General features: G+C 38.1%; 1 protein-coding gene across 1 annotated transcript; it reads left to right on the forward strand.

Annotated features, from left to right (window-relative positions):
• Positions 1-14,958: 14,958 nt before the first annotated feature.
• On the forward strand, positions 14,959-17,839 carry irx1b (iroquois homeobox 1b). The gene is made up of 4 exons (XM_057355087.1): positions 14,959-15,323; positions 15,876-16,857; positions 17,011-17,083; positions 17,541-17,839. The coding sequence occupies exons 1-4, from the start codon at positions 15,078-15,080 to the stop codon at positions 17,584-17,586; spliced, it is 1,347 nt and encodes a 448-aa protein (XP_057211070.1). The 5' UTR covers positions 14,959-15,077; the 3' UTR covers positions 17,587-17,839.
• Positions 17,840-23,017: the final 5,178 nt, after the last annotated feature.

Raw genomic sequence — 23,017 nt, forward strand, 5'->3', positions numbered from 1 at the left:
TTCCTATAGACAGACATAACATAAACTGTGATGCGTAAAACTTGTAGGCCCGGTTTTACAGACAAGGCTTAAAGCTAGTCCCAGACTAAAATGAATGTTTGACCTGTCTTAACTGAATATAACTTGCCCAGAAATATCTTAAAATATATCAGTGCCATTGTTTTGTCTTAAGATGCACACCAGTAATGTATTCTTCTAAGGCATTTTTATAAAAGCGACATAAATATCTTAACTCAACTAAGGCATAGTCCTGGCTTAAGCTCAGCCGTGTCTGTGAAACCGGGATCAGTTTTTCTTTTCATTTGTACGTGCATCAGTCAAAAAGCTTAGTAAGCAAACTCTCTCAGGTTTTCAGATGTCCCCTCACTGCTAGAAACAGCATTTATAATGTTGTTGAAGTCATAATCATCATTTTAGAATTAGCAGCCTTTAATCATTCACAAAACTTAAAAAGGCTTTATCCTAACGTTGAACTGCACCGGCTTTTAAACACATTCTCTCTTAAGCGGCTTTCATAAATATTTGACCTCGCCACGATTAGGTCTCATAATACTCCAGCCTCCCTCCTCCAGTCCAGCCCGAGGACTGAATGAAGCTCTTGTACGACGTGTTTTTGTGGATCTCTGCAGGCCACAGGGTTAATAAGATAGTGATGATGGCAGCCAAGCACTGTTGACCTCCGCCAATATGATTACTATGCCGGGTTAAACCTGAGAAGAGGAAGGTCTCAATCAATCGAAATATTATTTTGCCTCCTGTCCACCAGCACTAAAAGAAAAGCTCCGGTACTGGCATGTGTCAGTAATCTGATCGTTTTTTTTTTTTTTTGTGGCAGGACAGATAAAGCAGAGTGTTTGTTTGATGTGTATTAGGGCTAAAGAACGTGACTAGATGAAGGTTGCTGGCTGCCAAAAACTCCTCGTTTTTACAAGTGCCAAGAAAAATCTCTAATAAGTTGCTTGGCTTCTTGTGCTGTTGGCTGGTTATTTTAATATGCATGCGAATCTTAGAAAACGTGTAGCTTAATAAATGGCCATTGTAATAAAATAGTGAACACAAGGCTTTCAAATCATGTCTGAACCATTTATTACAGGTGGGAAAACAAACAATTAAGCAGATTATTTAACTGATAAAATATATTTTTATCAAATCATTTGATTTTAGTATTAATCCCAATTTTTTTGATGGCATTGTCACAATATCAGATTTTCACTACATGATTATCACAGCCAAAATAATTCACTTTTATAACTTTTTAGATCAAAATATCTATTGAAAAGAGTTTTAAAAAGAAATAAATGCTGCTCTTAGTCAAGTTAATCTTTCATTTTTTGGTAAAGAAATTACATAATAAATCAAAATATGAGTATAGGGAGAGAGAGAGTTTGTCTCCATTGTTTCTCTTAAGGCAAAAAAGGGTGCCGAGTTGGTCGACGATTATTGTCAATACTGGCATACACCCCTGTTTGGGATCTGTAAAAAATCTAATATGGGAGCTAGTTAATTCAATCTGTTGAAATGACCACAAATAAAGAACTCCGTCACACTTCAGATTAGTGTCCATTTCTCACTATTAACTAACTAACTATCAACTATGACTTTAAACTCCTAATTACATCTTATAAAGTAGTTTTGAGGTTTAGGTATTGGGTAGGTTTAAGGCATGTAGAATAAGGTCAGGCATTTATATATGCTTTTTATATACTAATATACAACCAATATGCATGTTAACAAGCAAGTAGTTAATAATACATTTGTGTCACATTAATATAAAGTGTAAACCAAGAATACTTACCGATGTGTAACAAGATGAACTTGTGTTTACCTATACATGACCCTAAAGTTGTTAAACGCATTCCGCCCATCCAGCAAACTACGGCTGTAACATTTACAGATTGGTGACTTCCCACTCCCATTAGGCCTAAACTTTAACCACCACAGAAGAATTGGTGCATTGCTTTTTGTTCTCACTGTAACCAGGGTCCCATTCACTTAATATTATGTAAAAGGCTTGACCCTTTCATGCCTCCCACCTCTGCCCCGAATCCCGGCCCTGAAACGACGCCAAAGCCATTGTCCCCCCAATTACTGATGATAATTGCCATGTAATGAAGTTAAGCATTTGTGGGATTTACAAGTTAACATTGACTGTGTTTCTCTTCCTCCAGCTCTCTCTCTCTTTCTCACCCTATATCATTCCCGATGAGCTCCGCCTTTTCTCTGGAACACAAAAGAAATGCAGACAATATGCGGCGGTTGTTAATGTCTTCTTTGCAGTGCCTTTAACTTTCCACCCCTCCTTTGTTTTTTCTGTAATTTCTTTATTTCTTTTTCCTGCCTAATGGCATCAGGGTTTCTCTTTCTCAAAATAATAATGTGCGAATTAATGGCGTGACATTTCCATTGCCATCGCATTAGAAAGCAAAAGCGCAAAGAAAATATCAAACTCTCTCTTTCTTTCAATTAGACGTTCGAACTGAATGGTCAACCTCTTTTCAGCCACCCAATACGTTGTTAAATGCTCCCGTTGTTTAATGGCGTCTAATGATTACCACTTACACACCCTGGACAATACAGACAAGCCTTGAATTGCCCAGGGGGGCCGAATTTGCCTACGCTCAGCAGCGAATCTCATGGCAACAGGTTGAATGGGAGGTGAGCTCGAAGCAAATTGTGAGGATGCGACCGCGTCTGATTCTTAAAGAAAGCTTTGCTTTTTCACACGGGGGCCGTGTGATGGACTGCCAAGTCACGGACAATCCTACTGTACCCCAGCAACCTCTGACCCCAAGCCAAGCTCCCGGTGACCCGAACACAGTAGCCGGGCAAAACCTTTGACCTCTCTGCAGAGCCCTTTGCGTCTCGGCAAACAGCACCATGCAGGCTGCTATGCCGGCAGACAAAGAGAATGAAGCGAATAGACTGCAAATGGACAGATCTACACAAATGACAGGTCAACAATGTATCCGGGTGCTTTGATCTATTCACACTTGCAGTGTGAGAACAGAGATGGCGGAGCGAATCTGTGAATGAATAACTAGATCCTAATGTTAGATGCATTTATAAAAGATGTTTCACTTGCATTGCATCGCTTGTTTCTCAACAAGGTCATTATTGTCTGTTTGCTTTTTAACAGTGCAGTGAGTTCCCTTTAGACATTTTTTATTAATCACTGCAAAATAGAGAATCTGAACTGTTAGTGGTGCATGTCCACGCGAAGGTGTCATGATAGGGTGTTATGGGTGGTTGCTGGGGTGTTACGATGTTTTTGGTAACGCGCTTTGAGTGGATTGTTGCCAACTTGAAGAGGCTATATGCCCAAGTGTCCAAACCGCTGTCATACTAGATCATTTTAGGAAGTTATGGAACTAAAGAGGGCTGTCGTTAACAAACCAAGATTTCCCTCTGGTTCCATTCGCACTGGCATTAGGACCTCTGAAGTGATTCGGCATTTTAAAAAAGTCGTGAAAGTCGGCATTTAAAAACAAAAAAACTGAAGGACAGCGCAATCCCAGTTGTGTTTTTGTTGTCTGTGGAGGGTTTTGTGATAACTGAGACGTAGGCACATAAGTTGCAATTGGAAAAGCTCAAAGGAGAACTAAGATCGCAAAGAACAGTGTCCTTGGAAAACCAACTCGGATGGATGAACCACAATGACTTCTGGGACATCAAGTGGGTTCGGTACGCGCAGGTCTGCATTCAATGCATGCTTAATTGATATCAAGAATACATCCAAGTACTTTTTATGCATTCTCTTTACTTGTGTTCTTGAGTATTGAACACAAGGACACAAGATCGCCGAAGACCGTCGAAATCTCTTATGACAATTTAAAGTGCTACACATCACCGAGACAGATAAAAACCAAATGTGAAGATAAAGACAACGGGTAAACGCCACCAACATCAGCTTTCTATATACTGTATTTATGTCATGTAACACTTTAAAATTCTTCCCGGGTTCTGAAGTGCGAACACAACGAAAACTGGATACTTCTGGAACTACGAAATCGTTTCTGACATGCGAAAGCCGTTTAATATTCTAGTCCCGTTCAATGTCTGAGGCATATTGGTATTGTCTATACGTTAAAAACAGTCATTCAGACCACTCAAAAAAGCACATCTCCTCTATAATACTTAGGGTTGACCCTACTGATCAAAACGCAACACTATTATGACCAATATTAATAGTGATAATTATCTTAGCGAGATTCTATCTGAACTGTTGAAGTTATGTTATCCGCAGTGCTTACCCTCATGAATGTAATAATAGGACTCTGAAATATAACCCTTTACCCTCACGCTGCACTAGACCATGAGAGGATGAAGTGGATTAGGAGGTGCTGTTGTAACTGTGGGAGAGGACAGGAGGTGATAATCTGGCGAACTTCAGACGGACCCGCTGAGCTCTTCCCTCTAGAAGCCCCGAGGGCAGTAAATGCGGTAGACCTCCACTCTCTGACACAAATGTGTGTGTTTGCACAGTTTAAACACAGCCTCATTCTATTCCTCAGAGACAGACTCTCTACACACTGCCAAAAAGCCAACGGCACCAATTAGATAGAGCTGTTTTACGAGGTGCCAGAGAGAGAGAGAGAGACAGGGAGAGTGAGCGCAGTAAGAGACGGAGAAAAGAATGAGAATAAAAGGAGGGGAAACACAAAGTAGGAGAGGAAAGGTATTGTTGGAATGAAAGAAATGGTTGGTTGGATGTGAGGCACGTGGGTGGGGCAAGAGAAAGAAGAATTTTATTTAACTAACATTACACGTGCAACTAAAGAGATGGTTCACATTAAAATTCTAATTGTGTCATCATTTACTCACCCTCATGTTGTTCCAAAACTCTTTTGGTTTAGAACAAATCATGAGATGAGCAGAATGGTAATTTTGCTCTTTTATACAATGGAAATGAATGAGGATGGCTGCTGTCAAGCTTCAAAATGATAAAAAAAACAACTGAAAGTTGGCCAAAACATTTGTGTGCTATATGCTATGTTTTCAAAAACAATATGATAGCTTTATGTAAAGAGGGAGGTAACACCTTTTTTAAATTTGCTGAAAATGTTTAGATAAAAAAAATGTCATGTGATTTCTTTGTTTTGTTTCAAAAGTTTCTTGCAAAAATTGTTTAAACAGTCTTTTAATGATTTTTCACTGACCTTTTAGTGGTACCACAAATGGAATCCAATTTGGAAAATATTTATTTTCTTAATGAAATAGTACTGATCACAACAAAACTCATATGTACAGTATGTTATATTTTTTAATGGAACCAGTTAGAATCTAATAACAGTTTCTCAATTTCCAGCTCCATTTACAAGTGCCCCGTTAAAAACAACATCATTTTACAGTTCTTTTTTAATTGTTCACATATTTTTGAAATAAGGTCAAAACAGTCAAATTACAGAAAAAACTGCAAATTTACAAGAAAAACAGGAAAAACTTAAAAGAAATATTTACGAAGGAAAAATTAATTTACGGTATATTTGACGCCCCAGCTGAGATTTTTTTTCACAGGCTACTTTTGAAATAGTCGGAAACCATCAAATTACAGAAAAAAACCACACATGTTCAAGAAAAACAGAGGAAAGTGTCATTTTAGAGAAAAACGTTATTTTACGCAATATTTCTGACGCCCCCGCCTCCTGGGAAGGTTTTTTACTGGATTTACAGTGTATCAATATAACTGAAGTCAGAACTAGACAGAACTATAACCCTATTGGCTTTGGGAAATATTTCTCAAATCGGACCAAGAGAGAAAGTGGGAGCAAGCGTGAGAAATGGTTTAAAAAAGACTTCCTTCTTCGTTAGCGGTTCCACACCAGCTGGGCACCAAACAGGGCACTTCACTGGGACAGATGGCAGCATCACCCACACTGCTACCTCATTCCAACCTGTGCTGGCAGAAACTCTGCCAGCCAACCGGGCGGAAATCATTAACCCTGGAGGGAGACTGTCCTACCAGGCGCTCCTAGGAGGGCTGGGCAGAGAAAAGAGAGCAAGAGAGGGAGAAAGAGAGAGCGGGTGCCCCTTAAAGTGACCTACGCTGAGACAATCTGTCATGACTTAAGTAATTATCTAGATTTTTTATGTGTGTGTGTGTGTGTGTGTGAGAGAGAGAAGGCCGAGAGAGATAGAGAAAGGGAGAGAGAGGAATACAAATAGAGCCGTCATTATTCAAGGATATAGTATATCACTGTGAGCCAAAGCTGAAGCTGCCCCAAACATCTTCAGATGGAGAGAATAAGAGCCACTGTTTTATCCACAGTTCTGTGCTTGATTTAATATTAAAAGTATAACTTTTACTTTGGACATCGGCTAATACATCTTTATTATTGTTTGATGAAGACGATAAGCTTTGGACCTGTATCTTATTATTTTAGGTGACCCATGTCTGCTGGGTGAGAAAACAAAGATGTGGTTATCTTCTTGCATCACAGAGGTGCTGCTATTGGTCAAATATTTGCTAAAACAACAGCTAACACAGGCTTCCTTAATTAAGCTTCATTACATTGCCCTTCCACCAGTTAATCTGGCTCAAGTGTGTCTGGGGTTAGGGGGATTAGGGAAAATTTGTAGTGTAAATACAAAATAGTCAGTTAAAAAATACGACAAAACCTGCGAATGTTCCCACATGATAGAGTAAATATACTCCCCAACAAAGGGAAACGACCTTATGAGTCAATGACTTAAGATTCTTAGTCGACATGTTTTAGTAAGGGAAATTACACATAATAAATTATGCACATGATAAAGGAGGTCCTGACAGTCCCAAAAACGAAGTTACGGCTTTTTGCCTTTGCACGGCAGTATACGGTACATAAGTTAAGTAAAATTAAGTATGAAGTCAGATTTTCTATTCTAATTTTATGAGTCTAATTTCTCTTCTCTTGTAGAGTTTGAAGAAGGTTTGGATTAAAACTGATTTTTAGTACAGAATTAAGATTTTTCCCCAAAATGAACAGCAATTTAGAAATAAAATAAATTAAGCAATTTGAAAGTGCCTCAGATGGTTCAAAGCCAACTTTTATTATTAGAATTAGGGGTAAGTAAATATTTTATTAAAAAACGATTACACTGTAAAAAAAATGTACAAAACTGTAATATTCCGGCAGCTGGGGCGCCAGAAAATACTGAAAAATAACAATTATAAAATAACAATTTTACATTCGACTTTTGCAGTCTATTTCTGTAATTATGCAAAATTTCATAAAATTGCAGTTGTTGAGAGATCTTTAGTAGTGTCGTTTTTATATCTTTGAGATAATAGTGTGTGTGTGTGTGCTTACATTGGTTATGTCCGGACCAGAAGTTCCCATCCCAGTCCTGCATCTGTGTGTTTACTGACACAGGTCTGTCCCTGATTAGTTAAGAGCCACATGGCACAGAAACAGCCCAGCAAACGCCCGGTGACTTACACCAGACTGAGAAAAAAGCACTAAAGCAGCAACTGGGACTATTTACGGGGGCAAGTGATAACGCAAACAGCAAGAGGGCTATCACGAGTTAATAGCATCATTAACTAGGAAAAGAAATCACACACTTGCTAATTGGTTTCTGTATTTGTGGTTCAGGAGAGAGGTTCGTTCTCTCCTAGAACTTAATGAGCAGAGAAAAGAGTTTAATCTGAGTGTCTGAGATGATAAAATGTAAAATATGCTTTATCTATACCGACCGATTCAATTTGACATTCATTCTTCAACGGGATATATAATGGATGAAATTAAATACTCGGTTGGGTTCTGTTTAAACATCAATTATTAATACCCCATGATTAATAAATGTAGCAATAGAACATGAGGTTGTCACTGTCTGAAATTAATGATATATTCTCTTTTAACTTAAGCCACGTTTAAATCTATAATTAGGCCAGTGAGTACTTAATGACAGTCTGGCGTCTGTACCATAACCATCACGTCCCATCGGTGCAGCCCGGGTCGCCCTTCTTTCGAACCCTTCTCACAAATTCTCATGACAACATTGTTCCGGCTGCAGGTCTGCACACACACCACATATTGTTCTTGTAAGCTCTTCGGTATGGGTGGGATGTGGACTGTGACACCAGAGGTGAAATTTCCTCCAGTTGAGGCTGGAGATCATCTCAGGAAGTTTTGAATATTTTCCGACAGGAAGTAGAAACATATGGGGCACACTCCAGGTAATGCCGACATTCTTTCGAATATTACAGAGGCCTCCACCTCCCCTACATGAAAAGAATAAAGCTTTTCCTAAAACACTGCTCCTGCCTGACATATGTTTGTCTTCTAGTCTGTCTCCTATAATTTGATACAGCCCTGGACGTCGTGCGTATTTTAGGGAAATCCTGGAATGTTGCATTGGAGGCCGGGGTAGCAACCTCACATTGACTTTCAGGAATCATCAAATGAGATGCCAGATGTAAGTGACCAATCTGACTGCCTTGACTACCAACAAAAAGTTTACTTTCAAGTCCTCATCCAGCCTGTTTAATACAAAAGGCTGTATAAGCTTTTTATAGGATTTAGCCTTTCTCTCCGTCCCATTCCTCCTGCAGTTTGCGGTCTTTAATCTAATAATACTCAAGACTATGAGCTGTAAGGTAACTATGGAGATCACTTATGCTTACCGTCTTTAAGCTTTCTCTCGCAGTTTGGGTAACTAATACCTGATTAAATCCCGGCGCAGACAATAGGCTTGGTGGTGTCGATTGATGTAGCTTGTGCTCCATGGGGGTTGGTGAGTGGATGAAGGCCTGCTCTGTAAAGGATACACTATTTATCCCTCCCCACGAGGGGTGCTCAGTCCTGGGGGAGCCAGTTGGTCCCTGAGGTTCGGCGAAGCAAAACACGCTCGTGCGGTGGCCAGATTTTAGCAATGAATGTAACAGACTTTTCTTCATAGAGAGATAATTCGACAGATGGCAAGAGACGTCACGGGGCACAATAGAATAAAAAAAGGAATAACTGAAGAAAAAAACGTTTGCATTAAAGCAAACCTGGGAGTTACAACAATACAAAATGTCAAACTTTCACTTCTGAAATATTTTCAAGACAACGACATCACGACGTAAGCTTTCTCATCTAATAAAGAGGAATGAGATGCATTCGCATGCAAGGTTATCCCACCCAAATCAACAAGGTTCCACTTCAGGGTACCTTTTCCAACCAACCCACCGCCCAGCCGACAACCTCTCCTGCCCCCTCATCTATTGTGTTAACCCCAGAACCCCCTTCTGAGCATCAATGAACACAACAAAGCACTGGGCAGCGCTTTAAGCTTCTAAGATCAGCAACCTAGTGAGCCTGAAAGCAATGCTAATGGCTAATAGTGCATGCTAAGCATTAAACTGACCGGAGGTAAAACAAAGGAATAAATAAACTGTGAAACGGATTCAAATGCAGGACCTGCCTGAAAGCTTTTTGTTGCCCTCGCGAGAGTGGGCGGAGGCCTTCGCCGATTCAGTCAGCAATCGTGTAAAACATCTGTTAAATCCAGAAACTCTGTTGGAAATGACGGATTTGAGTTTGACAGCAAACAGTTTGTGTTAGAAGTGGTTAATTGGTGAACCGGTGAAACTGAACCAGCCCGGCCACGCTCAGGTCTGGACAATGATCTACTGTATCGGGCTACAGGCAGTTGACCTTTGCTGGAATGAGTTCACGTTATCAGAGGATCTCTGACATTTAATGACGCCTATTGACTCTCTTAGGAACCGATTACATACAAACTTAAACCCACCCGCTAATTGCTGATGAGCAGGTAGCATTTTCCCTCAGGGTGTTAACTATAATGTAAAAAAATCAAAGATGAAAACATCAAACATTTGTTGTGTTAGGCCGGCATCACTTGGTTTTGCAGAAAATGGTTGTTTTAACTCTCGACAGTGGTGGTTTTTAAACTAACAGCTCATTTGGTGTTGACTTTTAGAGACAAAACAATCTACAGCTCGTTGCACTTAAAAGGGTCATCAGTGTTAAAATCTCTCAATCTCTGCTGCTGGGTTTTTTGTTCTCGCACAAGTAGGGAAATGAAGCCGTGATGACATCAAACTGCTGCTCATCAATGGACTCTACACTCATTATCACTGGGTCTTTGTCACCTACAAAAGCTCTACTGCACAGTCATCTGGTCATCTCTTAATGCACACTGCAGGGGTAATTGGCTCATTGGTGCAGGACAATGTGTGTAGGAAATCATGAAGGGTTAATACCATTTTGGTAATTGTGATTTCCCAACAATAATATGTTCAATTTCTTTAACTAAAATTGCATAATTCCGCGTCAGTTGTGCTTAACAAATGTGTCGTCTTTTCTTCAATTAGTTTTTTGCGCACATGGATTATCCAGATAACATGCGTTTTTTTATTTACACTCAAAACCCATTGATTGACTAAACTTGTTTTCTTATTTAACCAATGAACGAGTTTCCTAAAAGTTTCCTAAGTTCACTTAACTTGATGCTCATGTAGATTGAACTTAAATTGTTATGTTGACTTAACGTTGCACTTTTTTATCTGGGCTACTTAATAATAAAACAAAGTATTGAAAGAATTCATGCCTGACTATTGAATGAACTTGATTCTCCACAGAAATACACCTGAAAATGTATTTTGACCATGTTCATTACTTTGAAAAGAAATATGATGTGATGAGCAGGGTTTACCAAAGCAAACATCAATCACCTGAATGACATCATAGAAAACTGTTTTTATACTGTAAAACATCAATACTACGAAAATGAGTTACACAATCTATGATCAATTATGAACAACAATTTGAATGTCCTATTAGTCTTAAGCGTAAGTAACCAAAACATTCGTGCGCAAGAGCTTATTGGTATTTCTCATTTTGAATTGATTTTTGATGTTTGTTGCACTTAAATCATTAAGTATACAAGTTAAATGAATCAATATTTTTATTTATGGCTCCAAATCTCAAAACGTGACCCTGGATCACAAAACCAGTCATAAGTAGCACGAGTATATTTACAGCACTAGCCATCAATAGACTGTATGGGTCAAAATCGCTTTTAAGTAAAGATCATGTTCCATGAAGATATTCTGTACATTTCCTACAGTTTATATTTTAATACTTTATTTTTGTGAGTGGATGCAGCAAAATCACGCCTAGAAACTTCGCTCGCTGCTGCCCGCTCTTTGGGAACATACCTACTCAAGTTTGGTATCACTGTAAAGCTTATAATTTCAGCTTTCGGGTTCATCTACTCTCCACAACGTCATTACGCCTACAAACCTTTTTCTTCTCAGCAACTGTCTGCTACAATGTCTCTGATGGACAACTTTAGAGGCAATTTTAGATTTTTGGCACCCTCAGATTCCAGATTTTCAAACAGTTGTATCTCGGCCAAATATTTTTCGATCCTACCAAACCATACATCAATGGAAATCTTTTTTTTAACCATTTATAAATATCAGTTTCTTCTGCTAGTGTGACCCTTTTGACTGCTTTTGTGGTCCAGGGTCACACATTTTAATCATCATTACATATTTTTTTATTTCAAACATTAGTGCTTTGTTTATTAGTTTTGAGCAAGTGTTAAAGTCTAAGACCACCATTAAAAGGATGTGTGACCCTGGACCACAAAAGCAGTCAAAAGGGTCACACTAGCAGAAGAGCGTTGTTAATTTTCTTACTGTGTGTGTATGTGTGTGTGTGTGTGTGTGTGTGTGTGTGTATGCATGCGTGCGTGCGTGCGTGCGTGCGTGTGTGTGTACACATCGTTAAAAGAAAATAAACACAAGGCCTGTGCAAGCTGTACCTACAGAAGCTCTTTCTTCAGGACTTCCTGGAGGAAAGGAGCTGTTGGCATGCATGCACGTCTGTAATGCAATGTAAAACTCCATTCCTACAACACACACAATCACACAATTTGGGTTAATTCATCTCCACTTCATTACAACTTCCTCATTAAAAATGTCTGGATCTTATGAACACAATAAAGCACTACAACAAGCCAAGGACAACAGGTATAATGATGATATTTGCAAATCAAAAAATGTGAAACTGAAATTCCTTGCAGATTCGTATTGCCTTGACACACACACACAAAACGGTCATTAATGCGTTCACTTTAATGGCTCATTACAGAGGGAGGCAATGTTTAGCCAACAGTGTTAAAAAGGTCAGCGACTGAGGGGGAGGTTAGAGAGGTGAGGAGATTCACCAGATGAGAGTATCTGGGTGAGGGAATAAGGGGAATCGCCGGGACCCATGGGAATCGGAGTCTTGCCCTCAGTTAATGGACTGCAAAATGAGCCACGGTCCCCCGTGTCATCAAATCAGATACAGAGGCAGATGGAGATGAAGTGAAAGATGACAATCAGGGTCAGACCCTTCATATTAAAACCGTGCTGTGCCAACGCTCACAGTCGGGGGCAGAGACACAAGGAGATCTCGTTCCAATCTCACATGTTAGCAATAAGATAAAAATGCTTAGTATGGTCTTAGGAACTAAATTAAAAACAGTGAGGCGACAGGATTTTGTAGTCTTTCGAAAACACTTTGTTCCGCGTGTGTGTGTGTGTGCAGTTCTCTTCATAAACATTTACTTAGACGTTCTGTTGTAAAGGTGCTTCATCCACATATGAATATTTGTCTTAACTTTATTTAATCTTTCTAAAGGCCTGCACCGCTGAATACGCAGCAGAGTCATCTTGGCCATTGTGTTTATAGTAACAGCACAGCGTCATACCTGATTTAAAAAGTATCTTTGAAAACTAACCATACCGAACATACATAAACTCATAACAAATCTCAAAGCAGCGTGAAAGCCGAATAGATATAGGGAACAAATCAACGAATCAACCGTTTTGAGGCTGTCATGATTTTTAAAGTCGGCAAAGTTAAAATAAATAATGCATTGAAAGTAGTTTCATTTATATGATGATGGGCTCTAGGTTTTGCATTTGGCATCTTTCAACAAAAAGACACCCGCCATACGATGTCTTTAATGTCTGTGTATAATTCGCCGGTGAGAAAATGTACCACATCCTGTGCAGCGTCATGAACTGTCACAGATATTTTAAACACGGACTCTTACATTCACACACACATATTATTCCACTTTATTATTGAGGTCAATTTATAGACTTCATAGATTTTATATTATGTTAATGTTAACGCCTATTTTCTAAACCTATACCCTTGCAGGAATATGAGCATATTTAAATAAAAACTTGATTTTTAGGACTGGACAATGTCTTTAAAATGTCTTTACAGTACTGTTAGGACATTTGGCCCTCACAGATATAGCTAAACTTGTACATGTTGGTACTCCAATGATAAAGACTTGCCATTGACTGGATGGTTTTATACTCGGGTACTATTTTGTTTCCCTTAACTTTACCCCTAAACATAACAAAAATAACATAGCATAAATACAGAAACTTCTGCATTTAAAGAATATAGTTTAAAACATTAAGCGTGTTTATAAATCCATTCAGATCAAACAAACACACAAACATACAATTACTAATTTAGTGAGGATATATTTTGTTGTTTTCATACAAGGCGAATGTTTTTTTCTACTCCTATCCTATAGGGTAAAAAAGCATACAACCTTGTACATCACCTGTTGATCTCATTTAAAGCATCATTTTTAAGCAAAGATGACATTTTAGTGAGTATTTTGGTACAGCCATACCTACACACACACACACACACACACAATATAAAAATCTTTCCTGGCAAATGAAGGGCTAACTGCTGTAATTAAATCATTAAATGCGACTCTTCGCTTCACAGGACACGAAGAGAATCGACTAACCAGCCCGCCAAACTCATTTGCAGCGCGCGCATGGAATTATGACTTTTTTGGATAAATAATTACAAAGCTAACATCTGATAGCAAGGTGCACCCAGGGGGAGGATTAGCGCAGACAGGGGTGTTAGCCCTCATTACCAGCAGTGGATGAGAGGAGGAGAGAGAAAATATACTGGGATAGAGAGATATGCTGTGATTTTAATTGCAGGCTTCTCTGGTTGGCTCCTTATCACAACCTCTCAGAGGGATCAAATGGCTCCTCTGAATGGAGCATTTCATTAACCTGTCACCTTATCACGATACAACCTGTGTGATGCTAATGTGCAAATTACCATAAACGGGATCGTTTGTTTCCCTGTTGGACATTACTGAGACCCTCTCTGGCACGCCATGAAAACGCTTGTGTGTGTGCGCGCGCGCGCGCGCTCAGAGGGAGGGAGTGGTGATGATGATTCTCTGCGCTCCATCAATTCACCATTACGCTCCATTATGACCGTTTTCTCCACTCCACGATATCAGAAGCGCGCTGCATAAAGTTCTGACCTGCGCACGGGGTCCTGATTTGGCGAATGTGATGTGCAAAATGTTTGGAAGATTGTAATTGTGATTATAAATTAAAGTGCATAATTAAACTAAAATGTAAAATTCATTTAGTATGGATAACGCATAATAAAAATATTAATATGTATTATTAATAAAAGCTAAACGTGCATACAATCCATTAAATAAATCTTGTTTTTGTTTTGCCTTTTTAATTGAATTTACTTGCATGTGCCACTATTAGCAACTAAGTTAGTTTTATGTTATTATTAGAATATTGAAAACAATGAGAATAATGATGTGATATGTTTAATTTTAAGATGTTTCTATATCAACGAATTTAAACTGCTGTTTGAGTAAAATGTTGAATGTAAAAAAATCAACACAGCACTCAATAGTCTATAATTGTTTAAAGTTACAGTTTATTTTGCATTTACATTTACAGTTTTAGATATTTGTTGTCATGTTCAACACTTTGACGCGAACGAGACGTATGCAATGCAACTGAAACACTTCGTTTACACTGACACACCGTCACACAAACACACACAATAATACACACTGCAGTCTACTTAACGCGTGGCCCCGGATAGGAGGGGCCTCGCGCTTAAGTAGCATGCCAATCAAGCCGTCAACTTCAAATTGAGAGAGGTCCGGAGGGGAGACGCATCACGAGAGCCGCGCTTCTGCACCGAGCGAGAGTTATTGCAGTGATTTTGTCACGAGTGGATTGCTCATCTCTTCTATAAATCTCTGTCAGAGTTCCTCTGGAGTTGGACATGTCGTTCCCCCAGCTGGGTTACCCGCAGTTTTTAAACGCCTCCCATGAGGTGTACGGAGCCGAACGAACGGGTATCATGCCCACTTCTCCACGCGAGGGAAGCTCCGAGAGCAGCGCAAATCCGGCGACTACAGCAACTGCTATCACGCCAATGCTGGGCATGTACGCGAATCCGTGGACCGTGCAAAACTATAGCGCCTTCTTACCTTACAACAGTGCCGAGCTGGCCCTGCTCTCCCAGATGGTAAGATTTACATTCTTATAATGTTCAACTATTAGAATGTATTCATAAAAGTTTAAACAAGCGTGGATTAAATCTTTGTGAGTTGAAAGAACACTCCGAAATTATTAAAAACTGAAATAATTAAAAAACGTATGAAATCTTAGTAATTAGGCTATACCTGAAATCACAGAATAAAAAAATAAAAATAAAAAAACTCCGTAAGTGTATCTATTCAAACTGAACAAATTACTGAAACAATTCTTAACGATTCAAATCAACACAAGCGTTAAAGCTTTTATTTCTGTACTCTTTATAAATTTTTTAAAAGATCAGAGCATCAAGTTTATCTGTTTTGTTAACTTGTTTAAATATTTATCGCACTCTAAGACTTGATAAACAATTATGTAAGGTTTGTTTTTATTGGTAGTGCTTAGAAATTGAAGGCCTTATTAAGCCTATATACTAAACAAACTTTTTTTGGCCAATTTAAAAAAAGGTTTGGGATCTTTTTAAACAAGCCCCCCACCCCCAAAAAAGCGACTTTCCCTCATTGTTATTTTTTTCATTCCCCAGGGATCGCAGTATGAGCTTAAGGATAACCCCGGAGCTCACCCACCAGGATTTGCAGTCCATACTACACCCGGTTTCTACCCATATGGTCAGTACCAGTACGGAGACCCGTCCCGGGCCAAGAGCGCAACAAGAGAGACCACCAGCACACTAAAGGCATGGCTACAGGAACATAAAAAGAACCCGTACCCTACCAAGGGTGAGAAGATCATGCTGGCCATCATCACTAAAATGACCCTTACGCAGGTGTCCACCTGGTTCGCCAATGCGCGCCGGAGACTCAAGAAGGAAAATAAAGTGACCTGGGGTCGCAGCGCGGAGGACAGAGACGGACGCATCTTCGACAGTGACAATGATGACGACGCGGACAAAAACGAAGACGATGAAGAAATCGATCTGGAAACAATCGATATTGACAAGGCTGAGGAGCCCAGAGGAGATCAAAACAAGGCAGCGGAAAAAGAAACGTCGGGTGATCAACTCGAAAACGTCGAAACACCACGGATATTATCCTCATCAGCGCTAAAAAATACGGACAGCCCTGTGTTAGGCAGTAAAGAGCAGAGTGTGGTAAAAAGCGTCGGAGAGGTTTCTCCTGGTGGACCGGTGTGTCAGAGGCCTGGAAACAGCAAACCTAAAATCTGGTCTTTGGCGGAGACAGCGACGAGTCCAGATAATACGCAGAAAGCCAGCATCCCCTCGACGCACACAGGCCTCAGGGCCTCACCCTCTCCCCATCCCGCTTTCCTCTCCACTAACGGAATTTATACGTGCCAAATTGGGAAACTACACAACTGGGCGAGCGCAGCTTTCCTTAGCGCAAATTCTCTGATGGGTGTGCGTTCACTTTTAAGTCAGAACAGTCACTTTCCAAACCATAGCCCCGTTACGAATCCCGAAAAGAAGCCATCATCTGCCCCTGGATCTCCGTGTCTAGAGGCTGACAGTGAAAACTCATCCGACAGTTTCAGTGTCAAACATAACGGTTCGTATGCATAATATATTGCAATTAGGCCTAATTAAATGTTGTCACATTATTTAACACAAACGTCAGGCGTTAACATTTACTGAATCTACAACATACCATTTTGTTTATAGTGCAAGTTTTTAAATTAATTATCTTTTTAATTTTGCATAGATCAAGAGAACGTTCAGAGAATTGAATCTCCGACACTTGCGTCCAGACCACCATTTCCAGTCATCCATGACAGGTAAATTACGCACACGGAGCACTGGTTTGGATCAAGTCAATCCATCGTTTGCTTTACGAATTACAAAAACAATTGTTCAATCAAAAATATAATAGAGTTTGGGTCACTTTCTAGCAACTTTTACTGAAAACAACTTTTTAAAACATTTTGTAATAACTCTTGTTATTGTGCATAATTTGTTCATAATTAAATAATGTACATGTAAATTGATAAGATGACATGAAAGTGTAGTTCATATTTTGATAAACATACATGAGCATGGAAGCTTTGTTTAATAATAGGTAATTAACAAATAATAACATAGTTATTTTAAGAGTTACCGGGGAAATTTGCGAATTGCACAATATACTTTTATTATAGACTATCAACTATTTGCTGTGTGTCATGATTAAGTTATTTGGTTAAAATCATGTTTTGATACATTTTCTAAATTCTGCCATTTTCTCTACTCATACAGGTCTCATCATGAAACATCACAGCGCGCTCTGAAGACTATTTCATGAACACATAACTTTTCTCAAAGAGCTAAATTATTTAAAGAATCTAATGTCACAATAAAACAACAGCATTTACGTCATCAAATAGACCAAAAATTGTATTTCTTTTAGACTTCCATCCTGCAATATAATTTTTGTTCTTTCAGTTGATTTCATTTGAGCATGTCCGAGTTTTCCATGTAGCTCGCCTGCTTTTCTTTTACAGATTTATTAAGAATTATTTGTCAGAAATTGTGAATATGATATATTTTTGTGTAATAAAGCAAATGAGATTAACTCTGTTTTTGCCATCAGTAATTGTACATTGAATAATTCAGCATTATTCAATCAAAAACCATGACTGAACACATGACACGAAGACATTATTGAGTTTCGCTATTGCCTCGCGAAAGCTAATCTTTAAAAAGAAGGAAATGTTGAAGGTTAAACTGACGCAGTGAAACTATTAATCGTTTTCTTTTTTTGTTTTGTTAAGGGTATTTGTCTGACAATCAGCATGTCACAATTTGACTTCGTTCTGACGTTTAAGTGACTGATTTTAAAAAATCTATTTATCAATTTAAATTATGTCGCAACCATGCTAAACACCATTCTTGTTTTAAAACGACCGTAACATTTATTATTGATTCGACATGTTTAGAGTCATCCTAAATACTTAAAGACAGTGGCAGTTTATAACAACGAAGCTGTCAGTGTTGCAAAAAAGCATCGGAGGGCAACGGCGACCCCTAAAGGCAGCTGTTGTTTATTAATCAGCGTTGGAAATTTATAATTTGACAGTGCAGAATCCAACGACAAATGTGACAACATGGCCTAAAAAAATAATTTAGAAAATAGCCTCTTTAAAATGTTAAAAGGGTGTTTTTAACAGGAATGCAGTTTTATTTTTCATAAACTTGTGAATCAAAAGCCTTTAAAACAAACACTAAAACATAACTGAACTAAAATTAGTTTTTAAAAGCACAGGAAGAACATTTACGCGATTAACTTGTTTAAGTTCATACTGCGGTTTTCACAGAATGCGAAAGCTCTCCTTACACAACCTCGACAGCTGACTGAAATATGGAGACAGAGGAATATGGATCGCAGCTGTTCAAATGCCAGCGCCCAGCATGTGTGTTATACTCGTAGGAGAGTGGGGTGTGCATGGAGATTATATCAGTGATAAACGGAATATAAAGGCCTTCGAGAAAGGAGACAGAGCTTCACCTGAACTATAAGAGCTCGGTGGGGCATCAACACCGCAGGACAATGAGGCTATTCATTCAAACCTCTAGGTTTGTTTTTTTAACAACAAAGTTTGTTTTGAGGGTCCATCAAGTTGGACATAGTATATTGCGTCATATGATTAGATAACATTAGACAACAACTTTTATTATTAAGTTATATCCAACACCATTCCAATACGAACATTTGAAAATAAATCATAAAGATATAAGTTCCATATTTTTTTTTAAGCTACGTGAACAAATATTAGCCTATGTTAAGAATAATCAAATGTTTGGTAGTGTTATTAAAGAAACGTTTATACAAATGTTAGTCAGTGTGGACGATGGAATAAACGGAGACCTCTCGCTGCACTTTTGAAGTGACGACCTACCGCAAACCTTCCGAAAAAAAAACCCAAAGGGACAAAAAGGTGGTTCAGAAAACAAGCGTTAAAGGTTTACGCGAAGATGTGAATTCATTTTCAATGTTTGAAAGTGTTTATGTTCGGTTTGCTCTGTCACAGATGCTGCATTAATCTAAGTGTTTTGTAGACAGAGGGACATAATAAAAGTCAGTAACAGAGGCATCTGGACCTAGTCACATTCTTACTGTGTGACAAACAGACTGATTTATGGATCCCCTAATCAAACGCATGATTCCCAAGCATTAAAGCGACATTTTAAACGTTTTAAGGAATACAAGACGTCAACAAAACCCCATATTCGTCAAAAAACGTGCTCAGAGAGGCTCATAACATCTATAATTTTTGACCGAGGTTCAAACCAAAAGGTCATACAGGGGCCAAACATAGAGCGCTTGGAGAGTATTGTGTGAACTAAACCAAATCTATTAAATCACTGGCAAAGCAAATTTCTTTTTAGATTTTTTCTGATTTAAAATAACTTAATTTTTTTAAAGAAAGGCAAGACAAGCAACAAACAGTGAATTATTGTTCAGTTTCTGATGTGCGATAAATATTTGAACTCTATAGGTTTCATACTGAACAAATATCTGATATTATTAAGGTTATTGAACCTCCTGTTACATTTCTTTTTCAGATGATGAATAACAAATAAACTAGGGCTGTCGAACGATTAATCGCGATTAATCACACCCAGAATAGAAGTTTGTGATTACATAATATGTCTGTGTACTATGTATATTCATTTTGTATTTATAAAATATACACATGCATGCATATATTTATTAAAAATATAAAATATTCAATTTATAAACATTCATATATAATATAAATTATTGGCCAAAATAAATAAATACTATATTTCCTAAACATGTATACATGTATGCGTTTATAAATACAAAATTAATATACACTACACACACAGAAATTATGTAAACAAACTTTTATTCTGGATACAATTAATCACGATTAATCGCTTGACAGCAGTAAAATAAACAAATACATGAATAATTTAATAGGCCTAGATAGAAAATGTCCCATATATAATATTCCAGTTATCACAATGTAGTTTCAAATTCCAAAAGCATACAGAATACTTGATATATTTTATACATAAAAATAACGTATTTAAAATCCTCTTTTAAACTGTTCAAACAGTAAACCCCACATCCTGTATGTTTTTTAATCTTTTATAATGCATTTTTGCATTTTCACGCAAGACTAAATAATAATATCACTATCTTTTGGCCCACCTGCTCAGGTGACGTGTCAATCAAAGCAATGACACTAGAGAAGATGTCAGTCATGTTAAGGCATTTCTGTGCTATGCTGATGCTAATGGTGCAAGTGCAGCCAGGGCCTTTGTGGCCCACTCATGATAAGACATTAAATGGCCGTCTGTTTGAAAGGCTAGCTTCAGACTTCATGAAATGAATATATTAAACCAAGAAGGTGTGAAGGACAGGGAGATGGAGGGAGGTGAAAACGAATAACTGAATAAAATAGAGCAAAAATAGCCAGGGTGGGGTGCATGGGTAGACTGTTCAGATGTTGAAAAAGGGAAAGTTTTCTCATAAAAATGTGACAACGATCATCTAATTTGAAATTAGTTACAAAAACCTTTATCAGTTTTACAGTTGGCATCTCAGTTGAAAGTTTGAGGTGACAATGGTGTATTATAACTGCAGGTCTAACCCGAGGTTAACCTGACAAACCAAAGCCATAGTGAATCTGATTCAATCGGTTGGCATAAACTACAAAGGACAGTTTCTATGGACTGAGATCTTACAGTTCTTCAGCATCTGTCAGCTCAATAAACAGAAAATATGCTCTTGACAATGATAAACCAAAATCTCTCTTACACATGCACAGACAAATTATTTAAGATCATGCTTGTATCCAAAATTAAACATGGACATCTGAGGTTAAAGTCTCTGTCAAGCACTAACACCTCGTGTTGTTTAGCCTGCAGTTATTACGAACTATAGTTAAGGACAGAGAATAATCCAAGCAAAAAGTAATACAATTTGTTTATATAAAAACACAGCACAATAATTTCTGTACTTTCAGACGCACTGTGACAATGTAAGATCTATATAAAATGAAATCAATGAAGTGAATTAATTCCTGGTTACTGTGCTGTTTGATTGCTGGCAAAAGTTTATAACTCTTCATCCATTTATTCTGATAAACTCTGAACTACACCAGGGTTATTATTATAGTTTATGACACTCAAAGATAGGTTGTTGGTTTAACTTAATTAAGAAACACAACTGAATAGATTTATCTGAATCTTTATTTTACCATGTGTAATGAATGATGCTGGCAGGAAGCAGGGAGAGTTTACTGCATGAATATTTGCAAATTACTAAATGAATAATGAAAACACCACTGATGATGTCCCAACACAACTGAATTTATTTATGTCAGTTTTTAAGTATTACACAAATACAAATGTGTTACATCAAACTACATTGCTTGAGCAAAATGAACAACCTTTAAAACCCATTCTTTTGTGTAAAGCTAAAACCAATAAAAAAGTCCGGAAAAAAATAAGTTCAGGTGGGGACACTTAAATTAGCATCTAAAAATAAATAAAAAATTATAAATTAAATTAATTAAACCCACATACCAATATTAAGAATAAAAGTCACCTAACAAAATAACTCAAAATAACTTTTTAACTAAATTAAAATAAATTCAGCTATTTTAACAAAAACAGAGGTATTCTGTCATATTACTATATTATGCTGCCACCTTGTGGTGTAAAAATATTTTACGTCCAATCAGCAAAGCATAATAAATGTTTATTTGAGTTACTTAACAATACAAAAAAATTGTTTATTTAGGGTAAAGTTGAGAAGAGCTTCACTTCTTTATATTCACAATAATCCTCACTCTTAAACCTCTGCTCCTCTGTGGTTTTGAATGCTGTAGTGTGATTATAAATAATTTTAACATCTGAACAAGGATAATGGATGATATAACTTCCAGCAACACCCACCTCAGCATAGGTTTGAGATGATGCTTAAAGCTTGCTTTGTTTGTCAACTACCTCTTTATTGTGTTTAAACAGGGTGACAATATTGTTGTGGTACAAAAAGAGGACGCCCTCAAATGTGCGTATATAGTACTGCCTTACACCGCATCCTAACCAAACACGATGCGATGAGATTCCTGCGATAAGCAATTTGTTTGTCCATACCAAACGCGAAAAAGGGAACAATCAATCACAAAACACAGCCAATCAGAACAGTTTTTCGCTGTCCACGCACCATAGTTGCCAAGTCCGCATATAATACGCGACCTTGGGCTTCTTTATCTGTCAAGTCGCGTTAAAAAAAATCACTTGTTGCGGGTTTTGGGGCTTATTTTAAAAAATATGGTTGCTTGTTCTGAACCTGACAAGCAACTTTGTTTCTTTACATCTATGGTCGCTGTTTAGTTCAATCCATTAACACTGTATGCTCACAGCTAGGCTTTTTGTACTACATGCGGCAGAGCATAACATCACAGCACTGCGAGAGCTATTTGAAAGCATACAGAGACGTCTACTGTCGAATCACTCTCGCGGTACTATGATGTCACGCGCCGATTGGTCTGCGCGGCGCCGCAGGAGGTCACACAACATATCTAAGCACGTAAAACAACATAGAGAAGCCAAGAATGTTACAGTGGTCTCTTCACGTAATCATCGGCGCTCTTTGGGTAATCGGAAGTAAATATACTAAACAGATGAAATATTCACTTAAAGATAAAAAGCATCATTAAACATGTTAAAAGTGTAGATCTGCGCGTTTGGCTACA

The sequence above is a fragment of the Triplophysa rosa genome, linkage group LG16, assembly GCF_024868665.1.
Source record: "Triplophysa rosa linkage group LG16, Trosa_1v2, whole genome shotgun sequence".
Lineage (NCBI taxonomy): Eukaryota > Metazoa > Chordata > Actinopteri > Cypriniformes > Nemacheilidae > Triplophysa > Triplophysa rosa.